Source organism: Microtus ochrogaster, chromosome 18 (genome assembly GCF_000317375.1).
Source record: "Microtus ochrogaster isolate Prairie Vole_2 chromosome 18, MicOch1.0, whole genome shotgun sequence".
Classification (NCBI taxonomy): domain Eukaryota; kingdom Metazoa; phylum Chordata; class Mammalia; order Rodentia; family Cricetidae; genus Microtus; species Microtus ochrogaster.
In genome coordinates, this window is record NC_022020.1 from 65931260 (window position 1) to 65946081 (window position 14822).

At 50.4% G+C, this 14822-nt stretch overlaps 1 protein-coding gene across 5 annotated transcripts in view; it reads left to right on the top strand.

Moving 5' to 3' along the window:
• The window catches only part of Znf516 (zinc finger protein 516), an 86778-nt gene that overhangs the window by 41402 nt on the left and 30554 nt on the right, over positions 1 to 14822 (top strand). For all 5 annotated transcript variants that reach the window (XM_005356323.2, XM_026783476.1, XM_026783475.1 and 2 more), the window contains exon 2: positions 3914 to 5852. In XM_005356323.2, coding sequence (XP_005356380.1) covers positions 4073 to 5852 — 1780 coding nt within the window. In that variant the 5' untranslated portion in view covers positions 3914 to 4072. The remainder of the gene's footprint in view (positions 1 to 3913; positions 5853 to 14822) is intronic.

The following is a 14822-nucleotide window of genomic DNA, read 5'->3' on the forward strand; positions in this document are numbered from 1 at the left end:
TCTCTCTGTCTCTCTGTCTCCCTCCCTCCCTTCTTCTCTCTGCCCCTCTCTTTGGTTTTTCAAGAAAAGGTTTCTCTTGTCTGTCCTAGAGCTCACACTGTAGACTAGGCTGGCCTCAAACTCAGAGATCTGCCTGCCTCTGCTTCCCAAGTGCTGGGATTAAAGGCGTGCACCACCACCACCCAGCTACAAAGCACTTTCTAGAAAGCAGCTTCACCCTAACTGGTTCTCTGCAACTTGGAGAAACTTGCACATAGAGCAGAAACCCACTGGAAATCTATTTTAATATGCCAGAACAGCCAAAACAATTCGTTAAAGCCTTGCCTGTCTAGTTCTGAGTTTCAGCAGAGGAAAAATGGGTATACGTTGTCCAAAACCTGCGGTGTTTCACGTGCGCCCTGGTGTCCTCACAGCATCAGAACGCACCACCCTATGCTTGTGTGGCTCTGGACACCTCTGTCACCCTCACCTAGGTAGCAAGTTAGCATGTATCGACTGGTTACTTGCAGGTTGATGTGTTTTATGGAAATCCCAGCTAGCCAGATGGTGCTGACTGTCTGGTCACAGGGTACCGTGTGTGTGTGTCACTGTCTGTTGGGTAAGAATATGGTAGGTAAATCACTGGAGACTGTCCTAGCCGTTGAGGCCTTGGGCTTTAAGGACAGAAGGTTGGTATGGGTGCTTGGGCAGCCCTGTGGTCGCTTCATCTCGTCGTCAGGGTTCTGAGATCAGTATCTGTAGTCAGTTTTGCAGCTGACATTCTTGATTAATAGCAGTTTGCACCTGTAGCCAAAGGAACACGTGTAGTCTGTTGGGTTGGCCCCTAAGGGACCCTATGAGGGTCTGTGGTGGAATTAGGAGGAACAGTGACCCAGCCTCTGGGTCAGAGCGGCTAGGTCTCCATGCAGCTCCTTAGGTGATAGTGCCTGGTTTCGGCTGTGTGCACCGTGCACTCTGTACTTCATATGACTGCAGTTTCTCTTCAGCGCCATTAGTGCTCAGAAATCCAGCCTGGCTGGTTCTCCTGGGCTTTGTTTCAGGGCTGCTTATTGAGGGCCTGGTGGGCAGTCGGCAGAAGGCTGTACCGTCTGCCCATGGTCCCGAGGCCCTGCTCTGAATGAGTGATGTCTTGCTCATTATAGTTGCCTGACTTGATGGCCCTAGGTAGAGCTGTAAGCTAGTTTTGGAGATGGCTAGGTAGAAAATGGCGGCTGCCCACCGCCCGCACCAGTCTCTGAGGGCAGGTGTCCTGCTGTGACGGGTTGGGGTGGTTGGAGTCAGACCAAGCTTTGAGAAGATAGGGAGGAGAGAGACGGGCACATGTCAGTGGTTGAGTAGAACAACACAGATCCCTTTCGGTTCTCCGGGTACACACGGCTCTGTCCTGTCATCCCAGCGGGGTGGGGTACGGGAGAAGGTGACGACGGGGAGAGGACAGGACTAGCCATGCAGTGCTGCCGTAGAGGCGGGATTCCACACCACGTGTCTATAGCTGCATGGGTGTCGTCTGCAGAGGTAATGTGGGTTACGGCATGGGCACTTCAGGCCTTCTTGCTGTAACTGTTCCCTGCAGGCTACCTCTGTGGTCCCTGCTTGCCTTGTGCCTGTCTTTTCTGTGTCTTTCCTGAGGCTGTGGCATGTGACCATATAATTCTCTTGGGTAGCTGGATGGCATTGAACACCCTTGACAGGCACGTGTTAGTTAGTATACCGAGTCTGAAATACCTTCAGGTCCATTCACATCCAAGATTTGTTTTCTTCCCCATAATTTATCACTATATAATTCTTTAAATGTACAAGATTTTTATACCCTATTTGGTCCTTAAGTTACATGTAAATAATTATTTATCTGTATTTTTATATTTTCTCATTGAGCATTTTCAGGAGTACTGAAGTAATGTCTGGGAAAAGGTGGTACTTTTTAGGAATTATTTGCCTTTTATATTAATTTATATATAATATATCATTGTAAATAGCAATACAGCCATATAAAACTTCTTGATAAAATTATTTAAATACACTTGTCATTTTGAGACAGGGTCAAGATCACTTGTTTATCCATTTTGAGAAGTTTATATTTTTGCTTTACATTTTGGGCCAGTGAGCTTTGGGCTTTGTCCCTGCTGTTAGGAAGTCTGTGAAGGAGCCAGGAAGGCACGCCTTGCAGGAGGCTGCCAAGCTTGGCCTGCCTATGTTCATTTTGTTGTCCTAGAGATCTGTAGGGGGGGAGCTGCCCTGCCTGGCCTCATTTTGGTTGCTCGGGGACCTGTAGAGGGCGCTGCCCAGCTTGACTTGCCTGTGCTCATTTGGGTTCCTTCTAGACCTGTAGGGGGCGCTGCCCAGCTTGACTTGCTTTTGTTCACTTAGGTTCCTTGGAGACCTGTAGGGGGCACTGCCCAGCTTGGCTTGCTTGTGTTCACTTAGGTTCCTGGGAGACCTGTAGAGGGCGCTGCCCAGCTTGGCTTGCCTGTGTTCACTTAGGTTCCTTGGAGACCTGTAGGGGGTTTCTCTCCTGCATGTTTAAGCATGTGCTCTGACAGCAGGCTCTGGAGGGGAAAGCCCTTCCAACAGACGCAGCAGCTGTTCTGTGGCAGGCAGTCCTGTCCCGGACCATCTCACAGTTCCTGCCAGCCCTGGGTGGTCTGGGCTCTCTCCTCATCTCCATCTGTGTTTTAAGGTCACTCTCAGATTTCTACCTTGTGGAGTGTTTGTGGTCATGTGGCACTCAGAATCCCCAGTTCCTGAGAGATGTCTGGATGATGCTTGCTATATCCAGTGACTTGCAGCAGTGCTCCCTCTATTGGTTAATGGTTTCCTTCTGGGCTTGTCTCAGCAAAAGGGTTCAGGGGATGCCCAGAGCAGGCAAGGAACTGGTTCCTAAGGGTCTTTGGAGTGCTTGATTAAGACAGGTGTGAGCACACCACTAAATGAAAACAGAAACTCAGAATGTCATTTGTGTTCTGTAAAATGCTGCATTGTGAAGTGTTTGTGTGTGTGTGGGGCTGGGAGGGGGGGTGCGAGGGTCTCGGCACCATATCCCTATCTGCACCGGACATAGGCGGCCAGGGTTGGGTAGCTGTCATGTCGTGGGTAGGAACCGGGGAAGAACCTGTTTCTTATTCTCTGGTGGGTAGATAGGGGTGGAATTGGTGTGACCACACAGTGTGTGGATCCCTTTTGGTCATTGTTAGGGCTAGAGTTTGAATCTGACCCATGAGGACAGTGAGCCAGGAAGGAGACCACACAACCTTTTGGTTGAAGGGGTTCTTCCTGCAATTAGGGCTCAGTACCGTGGCTGCGGCTTGGGGTTCCTTGGAACATGGGAGCAGGGAGTCAGGGAGTTAGGCTGGGCCAGCTAAGCACGGGAGCGTGATCTGTGGCTGTGCTTGTAACCACACAGAGACAGGGGAGCTGCCACAGAGGATCTGGTTGCCGTGGCCTCTGGATTTGGGCGTTCCTGTGTTCCTGGTGGGGGGCTTTACCTCTCCAGTGGTAAACCGGTGCATTCTTCAGCTCCTGTCAGCTGTTCAGCCCTGAGGCGCAGGGACCGTGGGCTCCAGATTCAGCTGGACTCTGCCTCCATCTTTTACTCTGACCCTCTGCCCTTATTGCCTTACATCCTCTTGTGCAAAAATCTGCATTTCTCCATGCCTGTAAACGGTGTTCTTTAGTTTTTCTGAAAGATTTACTCTTTTGGTGGGGTTGTGGTAGAAGTCACTTACTTTAGCATGAACTTTTAGTTTTAATGATGGGGCAAAGGGCTCCGTGTTCACCTGTGTGCATTTCCATGAACGTCCTTTCTCATTGGTTGAGGTAGATTTTTATGGTGGAGTATGCAGAGCTGACCACAGGCAATGCTGTGCGCTCGATTACACAGGATGCTGTATTTACGGGGCTTTCGTCTCTGTTACAGGTGCTTGCTGCTGTCTGCTACATCCCAGAACATGCACCCACTCATCACAAGTACCTCCCTCCCCTCTGGGCAGCAGGAGCCCCTCTGAAAATGGAGAGATAAGACCCACCTCCAGGCCCTCACGACACAAGGCTGTGCTTTGACACCCGCATCGTCCTAATGGATCGCAGCAGAGAGGCCGAGATGGAGCTGAGGAGGGGACCCAGCCCACCCAGGGCTGGCAGGAGCCATGAGGTGGATGCAGACAAGGCTGCGTGCCACAGCTGCTGCATCTGTGGCAAGAGCTTTCCGTTCCAGAGCTCGCTGTCACAGCACATGCGCAAGCACACAGGAGAGAAGCCCTACAAGTGTCCCTACTGTGACCATAGGGCTTCCCAGAAGGGCAACCTCAAGATTCACATCCGCAGCCACCGTACGGGGACTTTGATTCAGGGGCACGAGCCAGAGGCAGGCGAGGCTCAGCTGGGTGAGATGCGTGTCTCCGAGGGCCTGGATGGGTGTGCCAGTCCTACCAAGAGCACCTCAGCCTGCAACCGCATGCTGAACGGGGCTGTGCCGATGGACAACAGCAAGATCCTGCTCAGGAGCAGCTGTAAGGAGGCGGAGGGGGCAGCCGGTGCCCAGGAAGACGCCGAGGCCACGGTGCAGTGTTCCTTCTGTAAGAGCCGGTTTGAACGGAAGAAGGACCTGGAGCTGCACGTGCACCAGGCCCACAAGCCCTTTAAGTGCAGGCTGTGCAGCTTTGTCACCTTACGGGAGGAGTCTCTGCTGAGCCACATCGAGAGGGACCATATCACCGCACAGGTGCCCAACGGCGGCAGCGAGGCCTGTGTGGAGAATGGCAAGCCCGAGCTGAGCCCCGGGGAATTTCCATGCGAGGTGTGTGGCCAGGCCTTCAGCCAGACCTGGTTCCTGAAGGCACACATGAAGAAGCACCGGGGCTCCTTCGACCATGGCTGCCACATCTGTGGCCGGAGATTCAAAGAGCCTTGGTTCCTCAAGAACCACATGAAGGCACACGGACCCAAGGCAGGAAGCAAGAACAGGCCCAAGAGTGACCTGGACCCCATTGCCACCATTAACAATGTGGTGCAGGAGGAGGTCATCGTCGCTGGCCTGTCCCTCTATGAGGTCTGCACGAAGTGCGGGAACCTGTTTACAAACCTGGACAGCTTGAATGCCCATAACGCCATACACCGCAAAGTCGAAGCCAGCCGGACACGAGCCCCGGCTGAGGAGGGGGACACAGAGGGCCCCCTGGACACCAAGCAGTTCTTCTTACAGTGCCTGAACCTGACACCATACGTGGCTGGTGACGTGTCCCCCAGCGGGCAGGCTGGGCAGCGGGTGGCCGAGTTGGACCCCGTCAACAGCTATCAGGCCTGGCAGCTAGCCACCAGGGGCAAGGTGGCTGAGCCGGCCGAGTACCTCAAGTACGGGACCTGGGACGAAGCGCTGGCAGGGGATGTAACCTTTGACAAGGACAAGCGTGAATATATCCTGGTGAGCCAGGAGAAACGCAAGCGTGAACAGGACACCCCTACTACCCAGGGACCCCCCAGGAAGAGGGCCAGTGTACCTGGGGACCCCATGCTTTCTGGCCACCTTGACCCCAGGCCGGCCTCACGTCCCAACCGCAGGGCTGCGGCCACTACTGGCCAGAGCAAGTCCTCCGAGTGCTTTGAGTGCGGCAAGATCTTCCGCACCTACCACCAGATGGTGCTCCACTCCCGTGTGCACCGCCGCGCACGCCGGGACAGGGATCCCGAAGGGGACCGGGCAGTGCGTGCCCGCTGTGGCTCACTCAGCGAGGGGGATTCAGCTTCCCAGCCAAGCAGTCCCGGCTCAGCCTGTGCCATCGCTGACTCTCCAGGCTCTGGGCTGGCCGAGGAGGTGGTGGACGACAGTGGTGAAGAGGCCGTGCCCGAGCCCACACCAGGTGAGCAGGTGGACGTGGGTGGGTCAGGTTCGAGTAGTCATGGAACCCTTCTCCCAGCTGCCCTTGTACCCACCAGGCAGTCTTGCTGCAGGGACTTGCATCCTCGGGTGCACCTATGCTTTGGTGACCTTGTACCCTACTTCTGTCCTTGCTCAGAATTCTGTATCCTAGTGAGCATGGATTCGGGCATCCTGCACCTAGTAGTTCTGGAGTTTGCAAAGGTGCAGCTGACACTGTCAGTTCCTCTTCTTTCTCCTTTTTGCTGCTTACCTACAAATGCGGCATTAACGCACACAATTGGCTTCTTGAGTCTATGGTCTCTTCTGGGTGACTGGAATCCTAGACTCCTATGAAATGGCTTTCTCGTCTCTGCGTCTGTCAGAACAGAGTTCTCATTATATGTCACAAATATACACACACTTGTGCATGCTCCACATGCACACAGAGAGACACTACATATAAACACTCAAAACATACACATACTTGTTCATGTGCAAAACATGCGCATACACCTGCACATGTGTATATCATATACATACATGACACACACTGCTGGAAACATGTCATAGGTAGCGTGGCCCCCACAAGCTGATGTATTTGAAGCTAAGTCATCAGGGAGTGTCACTATTTGAAAAGGACTAGAAGGGGTGGTCTTATTGGAGTGGGGGTGGCCTTGTTGTAGGAATTGTGTCACTGGGGATGGGCTTTGAGGTTTCAGAAGCTCATGCCAGGCCCAGGCTCACTCTCTCTCCCCGGCCCGTGGCTCAGGATGTAAAGCTCTCAGTTCCAGTGCATGCCTGCCTGATTGTCACCATGCTCCCGCTATGATGGTAGTGGATAACATCTTTCAGCTGTAAGAAAGCCTCAAATCAAATGCTTCCTTTTATAAGAGTTGCTGTGGTCATGGTGTTTCTTCACACAATAGAACAATGACAAGACATATAGACACTGCAAACACATGTATACAGGCACACATGCATATACATAAACATGGATAATGTCCATGTGTACACATCACATTCAACATACCATACATCCACAAATATACACTTAGTCTGCACAAACAAACACATACAAATATACATAAATATGGACATACATACATCATACAGGCATGGAGACACTACACATAGATACCTCTGGCACACATATAGAAACACATGCATATACACAAGCCTGCATGTGCACATACATGCATATATCACACAAATTCAAGGAAACACAAATAGACACAGAAATACACATATTACTTGCTTGTGCCCAGTAAGCACACATGCATAAGCACACATAAACATGTACACATCACAACACATGCACAAACATGGTGAGATCATAAACACATAACACTTGTTGATGCATAGTCATACATGCCCACATATCACATATTTAGCATGCACCACACACGCCATGAGCTTGTTCTTGCGCGCACTCGCGCGCGTACGCGCGCGCACACACACACACACACACACCATGCTTGTGTACACACACACCATGCTCGTGTACACACACACACACCATGCTCGTGTACACACACTTTCCTCTTCTCCTCTTTTAGCGCCAGACATCTGGGTGGAAGACTAACTTAGAATCTCTGTGTAGTTATAATTAATCCCCTCGGATTCAGGTAACCCTGTGGGCTTAGAGACTGTTAATTGGAACAGATTTCTTTTCAGATAGCAGCCATGAAACTGTTTCCAGATCCCTGCCTTGACATTTTCATAATTTTCCCATTTTTAAAATAAATTTTAAGCATTTTGGTGTTGCCTTTGTTGTTTGCTATGGGCAGCTGCTGTGAAGAGAGGGTGGTGCTCCAGGCGTGGAACCTGTGGCTGCACACAGCCAGCATGCTCTCTTGTCTCGCAGTCAGGGCGACTGTTGCTTTTCCTTGCAGTTGGGCACCCACAGTCAGAGGCGCCCGTGGCAGAGCTGTTGTATCTGCAGCAGGGAGGAGGGAGAACCTACATGCTCTCCTTAGACAGATGTTACTTTTCCCTGCTCATTATTAGATTTATGCACTGTGCTACATACCCGACTGCTGCACTTACATCCACCGAGGCCTCAGACCTGCGCACAGAAGCCAGTTCTCGAGCCCTTGGGGAATTCTGTGTGGAGTCTGAGCATCCGCAGGGACTAGAGAATCAGGGCAGCATGCTGCCTGTCAATCTCTTTGTTCCTGGAGCTGGTCACTCATCTCGGGGCGGGGTAGGGGAACAGGTGTTGTTGAGAGGGGAGGGCTCATTACCGAGGCTCTTCTGTATTCCTCTGGGCGGTGTGTAAGGTGCAAAGTCTGATAAACTGATGGCAGCCCCTGGGTTGGCCTTTTTGAACTTTAACCTCTCCCCTTTATTTCATATACCTATGAATTTTACTGGCAGTGTTCTGATAACACCAACCATTTTGTCATGTGCATCTTGGGTAAAATATTAGGGAAGCATTGTATCTTTTTTTCCACCATGAGGAGAAAAATTTGTTTTTGTAGCATTAGGAATCAAACCCATGGCCTTGGATGTGAGGTGAGCACTTCCCAGTGAGTGACCTTGCCAGCGTCTTTATTTTTCGAGACAAGGTCTCATGGAGTAGTGGAGGCAAGTCTTGAACTAACTGTACCCAAGCTGGCCTTAAATTTTTCATCCCCCTGTCTCAGTTCCTGAGTAGCAGAGGTTACAGGCTTTCACCGCCCCATCAGAGAGGAGAGCTTTGGACTCTAACCCCCATCCTCTGTGAGTCTGTTCTGAGTGTGCTGTCGTCTGTTCGGAGCCAGGCGGCTGCTGAGCAAGATGAGCTTGGCTTTTCAAAGGTTTAAGTAAGTACTTAAACACTCATCTCTGTGTGCCTGCTTGTCTGTATTACACCATGCCCACGGAGCCCAGAAGAAGCTGTTAGATCTCCTGAAACGAGTTACAAGTGGTCGTGAGCTTGTAGGATGCTAAGGACCGAGCTCTTGTCCTTCGTAAGAATAGCCTGTGCTTTAAGTGCTGAGCCATCTCTGCAGCCGCACTTAAAATCATTTCCCCTTGAGTTTATCAAGTATCAGAGGCCGTTGCCTCCTTTACGGAAGACTGTGAGGATTTCCTCCAGTAAAGTGAGAGAGTGGCTCATATGCCGGCCCTGAATTTACCACGTCCCTGAGGGTGAGCCTGAGCTCCTCCTTCTCTTTCCTTTGCCTGCTCAGTGCGGCCACGGCAGGCGTTCACCCCCACAGCATGCCCATGCATTACTGGGTGTTGAACCCTGAGGGTTTGTGCATGCTGGGCAGACACTCGACCACTCAGCCACTTCTCCAGCCAGATTCTTGCTTTAAAGAAAATTAGCTATCTATTATCTGTCTGTCTTTCTGTCTGTCTATCAAGATATATATGTATATTTTCACATTTTCCTATAAATAGCATGTTGTATTTGATTTTAGCTGTGGGAGCAGAGAGGTGAGGTTGCACCCTTTAGAAAGAAGAGAGATGTGTGTCAGTGTCTTTGTGGGAGCATAACAGTGTTGCAGAGTCTCGTAGACCTGCTGATGTCACTTCCTGTGATTCCCAAGGACAGTGTCTTCCCACCTCAATGCCCAGGTTTCTGCTCATAGGAGCACTTGGTGTGTAACTGAGTTATGGGTCTTGGCTGCTCCTGAAGGAGCATATCACGTGACTCCTCTCACCCTGTTGGGAAGGTCTGCTGAGGCCTTCGGACCAGCTGTTTTTGAAAAGAAACCTTTGAATGCTGGGGTCTGCATGGTGCTCCTTTCTTGATCTCTTTTTTTTTCCCCAAACATGCACAGAGCTTTGAAAAATGCTCGCTGTCTTGCTATTAGGATTGCAAGTCTTTAAATAAGGTATTTTATATTCCCATAAGACATCAGTGGAATGTCCAGCTAGTGTTTAGAAATCAGTGATGCAGAAGTGAAACTCTTAACGAGAGCCAGCCTAACATGGCTGTGTTGAAACTGACATCCAGATCTCTGTTAATTCCATTAAATACCATTTGCTCTGTAATTTTACCTGAATGGTAGTTTTGACATCAAGGAGTTTATGTGGGTGCTGCTTTCTGGATCTGCCTGTAGGGGGCTGTCTTGCTCGTGGTGGTTCCTTCTGAACATGAGCTGGACCAGACAGCCAGCATCCCTGATGCATGTATTAGTATGTCATCAACACAAAGAGTCCTGGAAAGCTGCTGAGCAGGGCTGTTGAGAAATGACTCAGCGCAGGTAGAAACCGTATATTTGAAAATCGCAGAAGTTTGTATTTTTAATAAAGAGAGGTACAGGGTATGTACTTAACTACCTAAAACCCCAATATTTATACGCACAAACACAGCCAGGAGCTCAGAAAACTGCCATTTATAATGATAGACCTCAGGTCAGTAGGTGAGCAGGACGCTGTGCAGAGCACAGTGACCAACAACCCTTGAAGAGATCGCACGAGTGACAAAGGTCCTCTCTTCAGGAGCATTTGGAGTCAGGCCATCCTGACCTGCACTCCCATGGACCAGTGCACTCGTCACAGGTACCAACATGCTCATCCCGTGAAGCAGCTATGATCCCGCTGCTGTTCACACATTATTACATTAGAACGAAGTTGACTGCCCTCGTTCTTGTCCGTGTCTGTTGCTCTGGTCATGTGTGTGTCTCCTGCTCAGAGCACCTGTCCTTGTACTGTCATTGGATCATCATAGGTTGGGTGTGTGCTGAGTGTGGAGGTGGCAGTTAGAAATAGGCCTTTGGGAACTCTGCTGCTAAGTTCCTATTTGATCTGAAAGTGCAGCTGTGCTCTCCTCCCACCCCGTGGGCCACCCACCCTTACCAGTTTATACAGACTGGGATTGCACATGCTTAAGCTGCTGCCTCTGGCTTTTCTGGGGACCTGGGGACCTGAAGTCAGGCCGTCAGGCTTGTGTAGCTGGTGCAGCACCCACTGAACTGTCTCCCACCCTGTAGGGTTCTTTAAGGAAAATGCACTGGCTGTTCCTGGTCCTGTCAGGAGAGTGCCTACCGATGGCGCTCACAGTGATTGGTTCAGAACCTTTGGGTGGAGCCTAAAGCCTGTTCCTATCAGGTGGATCCATTTCCTGGATGGGGCCACAGGCTGCAGAGACGTTGTAAAGCCTGCACATGCACTTTGTCCGTTGGTGTGATGTGTTGTTCAGAGAAGCCCCTACATCTCCATCAGAACCGAGGATAGGCCCTCCTGAGCCCACTGGAGCTTGTGCACGGAGGCAAGGTTTCCCCCAGGTGGTCTCTTCCTGCAGGGTGTGGCTCTCCACATGGGCGTGGCTCTGCTGTTCCTCAGCTCTGGCAGGAATTGGTGGTGTGTGGGTTCGATTGTGGTGTGCATTCATGTGGGAATTATGAATTATTTATTAGGTTTGGATTTTGAATGCTGGAACATTGACTCTCACTGAGTGTTCCATGCTCATGTATGGTCCAAGGTCTTTATATGTAAGTTTAGAGGTCTGTGTGGGGCATTTCTAACTAATTTCCCATGTGCCAGATCTAATCCAAGGCTGGCTTTCCACGAAAGCTTGTAGGAGGCACCCTTTGTTTATACTTTGGCGTATGTTTCTGCATATTAAAAAGATTGACAAGCCAGTGGTGGCATATACCTTTAGTCCCAGCATTTGGGAGGCAGGCCCAGGTGGGTGTCTGTGAATCTGAGGCCAGCCTGGTCTACAGAGTGAGGCCCAGGCCAGCCAGAGCTGTACAGTGAGTCCCCGGGTTTTATCAAGATTGAAGAAGGGGCTAATTATAGGCCTAGACAGTAGTATGTTTTTCCCTGGCCTCTGCTCGGTTCTGTGTGTGAGGTTAATGCATTAATACACCGTTTTATCCTGCGTTATTTACGGGGGAAGCCATTGATTTGAAAGAAGTATTTTCGCAGATTATAAGACATTTGGACTGGCCGTGAGCTGCCAAATACGCTCATGTAAAGACGTGCCAAGTCTGGGTGTTACTCATGCGCTTGCTTCAACTCCAGAATGATTACTTTCAGCAGTTATGAATAAGCTGTATTCCAAATCTAATGTGGTTTCACTTAATAGCCTAATTGGTTATTGAAGTGTGGTGTGTGAATGGCAATTCAGGGCTGTCGTCTGCGAGCTCTCCTCCTATGGAAAACTGTATGTACGCAGGAATCTGACACCAGAGACCGGACGAGAGTCCATCAGAGTGGAATCTAGTTTTCTGTGCTCAGGACCAGTGATTGAGTCCAGTGTGAAGTCCATAGGAATGGTTCATGAAGGGACTGGGCAGTTAGAGAATATCTTTGATTTTGAAGTGATGGCTAGGTGTCCAGTCTGACTCTGACTTACAAAGGGATTTAGGGCCAGTGAGATGACTTAGTGGGTTAAGGTTCTTGCCACCAAACCCGATAGCCTGAGTCGGGTCCCTGTAACCCACATGGTGGAAGGAGAGGACTGACTCTGACTTCCACGCGTGTGCCGTGACAAGAATGTCTGCGGACACATACGGAGCAAACCAGCGTTTAAAAGAGAGGAATACAGGGACTGTTTTGTTAGTGTCTGAGAACTGACAGCTACAGGGTGCAGGAGAACACGGCTTGACAGATCATCATGGCGTTGAACTTGATGGGGACATGGTGGGGATTATCTCATTTTAAGAAAAATCAGTGGGCATTTCCTTTTCCAAAATGGTATAGAATCACAGGGGACGGCTCCTAGGTGAAGTTGAATGCTAGCGTCATGGGCCTGGATTGCTGAGAACCGGAAAGTTGATGAGGAGCAGCGTAGGAAGCTTTACATTCGGCCAAGAGGAAAGTACTGGCTGGACTGAGGAGAAAAGGAGCCAGAGCACCAGCGGTTTCCATGGCAATAGTCAATAAGCCACTGACAGAGGTTCCCTCTGTGGGTGTGAAGGTCTGTGCTCCGGGGTACATGGTCTGAGCAGCTCAGGCTTCCGAGACCCTCTGAGCGCCTTTCTCCTGGCACCCTGTTGTCCTGGGTGAGGTCTAGTTTGTGGAAATAGTTTTGTTTGGATGAGAAGGGGTGGAGCTGTTGGCGTTTGGGGAGGTTTGAGCCAGAAGCTCAGCAGATGTCTCTAGAGAGGCCAGAGGCTGATCCTTTCTGTGGCCTCTGGCCTTTGCCTCACAGTGACTATAGTCGCGGTCCAGCCGCAGCATCCTCACTTCCTGCCATCCCCGCGTCCGTTGACACTGTTCTCATCTTCTCTGCCTGGTCCTGGCCTAACTGGTTTCTTCTCACGGTGGTGTCTTGATGTTCTGTGGTGGGAGAGGGTCTCTTCGACAAGATTAGGGTCTCCAAGTCCATCCTCTTCAGTGAGGACTCTGCACCCCTCACCAGGCATGCCTGACCCTGACCTCCCTGGAGATGAAAAGGAAGGACAAGGGAGAGAGTGGTCCCCGCTCACCTGGTGAGACTGCCTATCTTACCCAGGATGCCTTGGATGTGTTGGGAAAGCTGGGCTGACATTCAGGACTGTGCCCGTTTTTGGTACTACAACTGTTTTTAGGATTCTGCTCAGCCATTCTTTATTTACAAGTTCACCTATGCGGGCTGTTTCTGAACAGTCTGAATCACGTCCATGTTCTCAGGCAGGAGACTGTCACCCTTCGCTGACTTTTTTCACCTACTTCACAGAAAAGTTTTATTTTGACCCCACCCCCACCCCCAGGTCTTTGGAAGGCGTTTGTGTAAGGATATATTTATGTGGATTCTGTGTGCAGGTTTTGCTACTTCAGGAGACCAGTCTGTCTTGCTCTTTAACTTCTGTTTTCAGCGTCTCAGCATGCCTTAGGGAATTTTCCATGTGGGTGGGATGACCTCTGCCTCCCTTGCTCAGAGGTGTAACACGGGCTGGGGATCCGATCGTTCACTGGCATCATGGCAAGAGTTCCAGTAACAGCCAGATGGGCTTGGTGTCCCCTGCCACTCACTGAGCCTAGAGGTGCACACCTTTAATCCTAGTACTAGGGAGGCAGAGGCTGGCAGATCTTTGTGAGTTTAAGACCAGGACCCTGTTACTGAGACTGTCTCAAACAAACAGCAACAAAAGAGAGGCAGAGCCACGATCCCTGGGACAAGCTGTCTCACAGCTTGATTGAACACCCAAATCAGTGAGCTCTGGGGTCCGTAGAAAGGCTGCATCAGAAAATTCAGTGGAGAGAAGCAAGAGGGCACCAGACATCAGCCTAGGGATTTCACATACACACATGCATGCAAACATGCAGACTATACACATGCCAGCTACATAATGCATGTGCATAACACATACATATGTGTGCTCACTTGCACGCAGTATTACAAGATACTGTTTGTTTTTTGTTTTGTTTGTTTGTTTGTTTGTTTTACTTGCTGACTCACGCTCAGGTTATTTGCCTTCTTGTAGGTGTTGGGCTGTGGTGAGCATGCCCCAAATGCAGCTCATGGGAATACTCAGGAGTCGGCTGTAGTTCATGCCTTTTAGTAAAGTTGCTGCTTCCTGGTGTTTGCACCTTTTGTGTTGGGACAGACACTGACACTTGAACTTAATAATTTTCATATTCACCATCCAGCCACCTGTGTCATGTTGGTGACACCCTGGCAAAAGTAGTTGAAGAAGGAAGTGCTCACTTTGATTCAAAGTATAAGGTACAGCCCATTATGGCTGCCTGGTCGAGGCAGCAAACGCCTGAAGCAGCTGGTGACATCATGTCCACAGTCGGGGGAAAGAACAGGGAATGCTGGTGCTCAGCCTCCCCCTCCTCCCTTTGTAGTCTGGGACCCAAGCCCAGGTTTTCAAATGGTGTCTCCCTAGGGAATGGTGCTGCCCATGCTCTGGGAAGGTCTTTTCATCACAGTCAACCTGATGGGATAATCCCTCATAGGCATGCCCAGTGTCCACCAGTCTGCGTACTCACTCCAGGTGTGCATGAAAGCTTGTCCACAAAGGGATGTGCATACTGTCAACTTGACAGTCTACACTAACGGTCACCTCCACCATATGCATCACCACGTACACCTCCATGACAG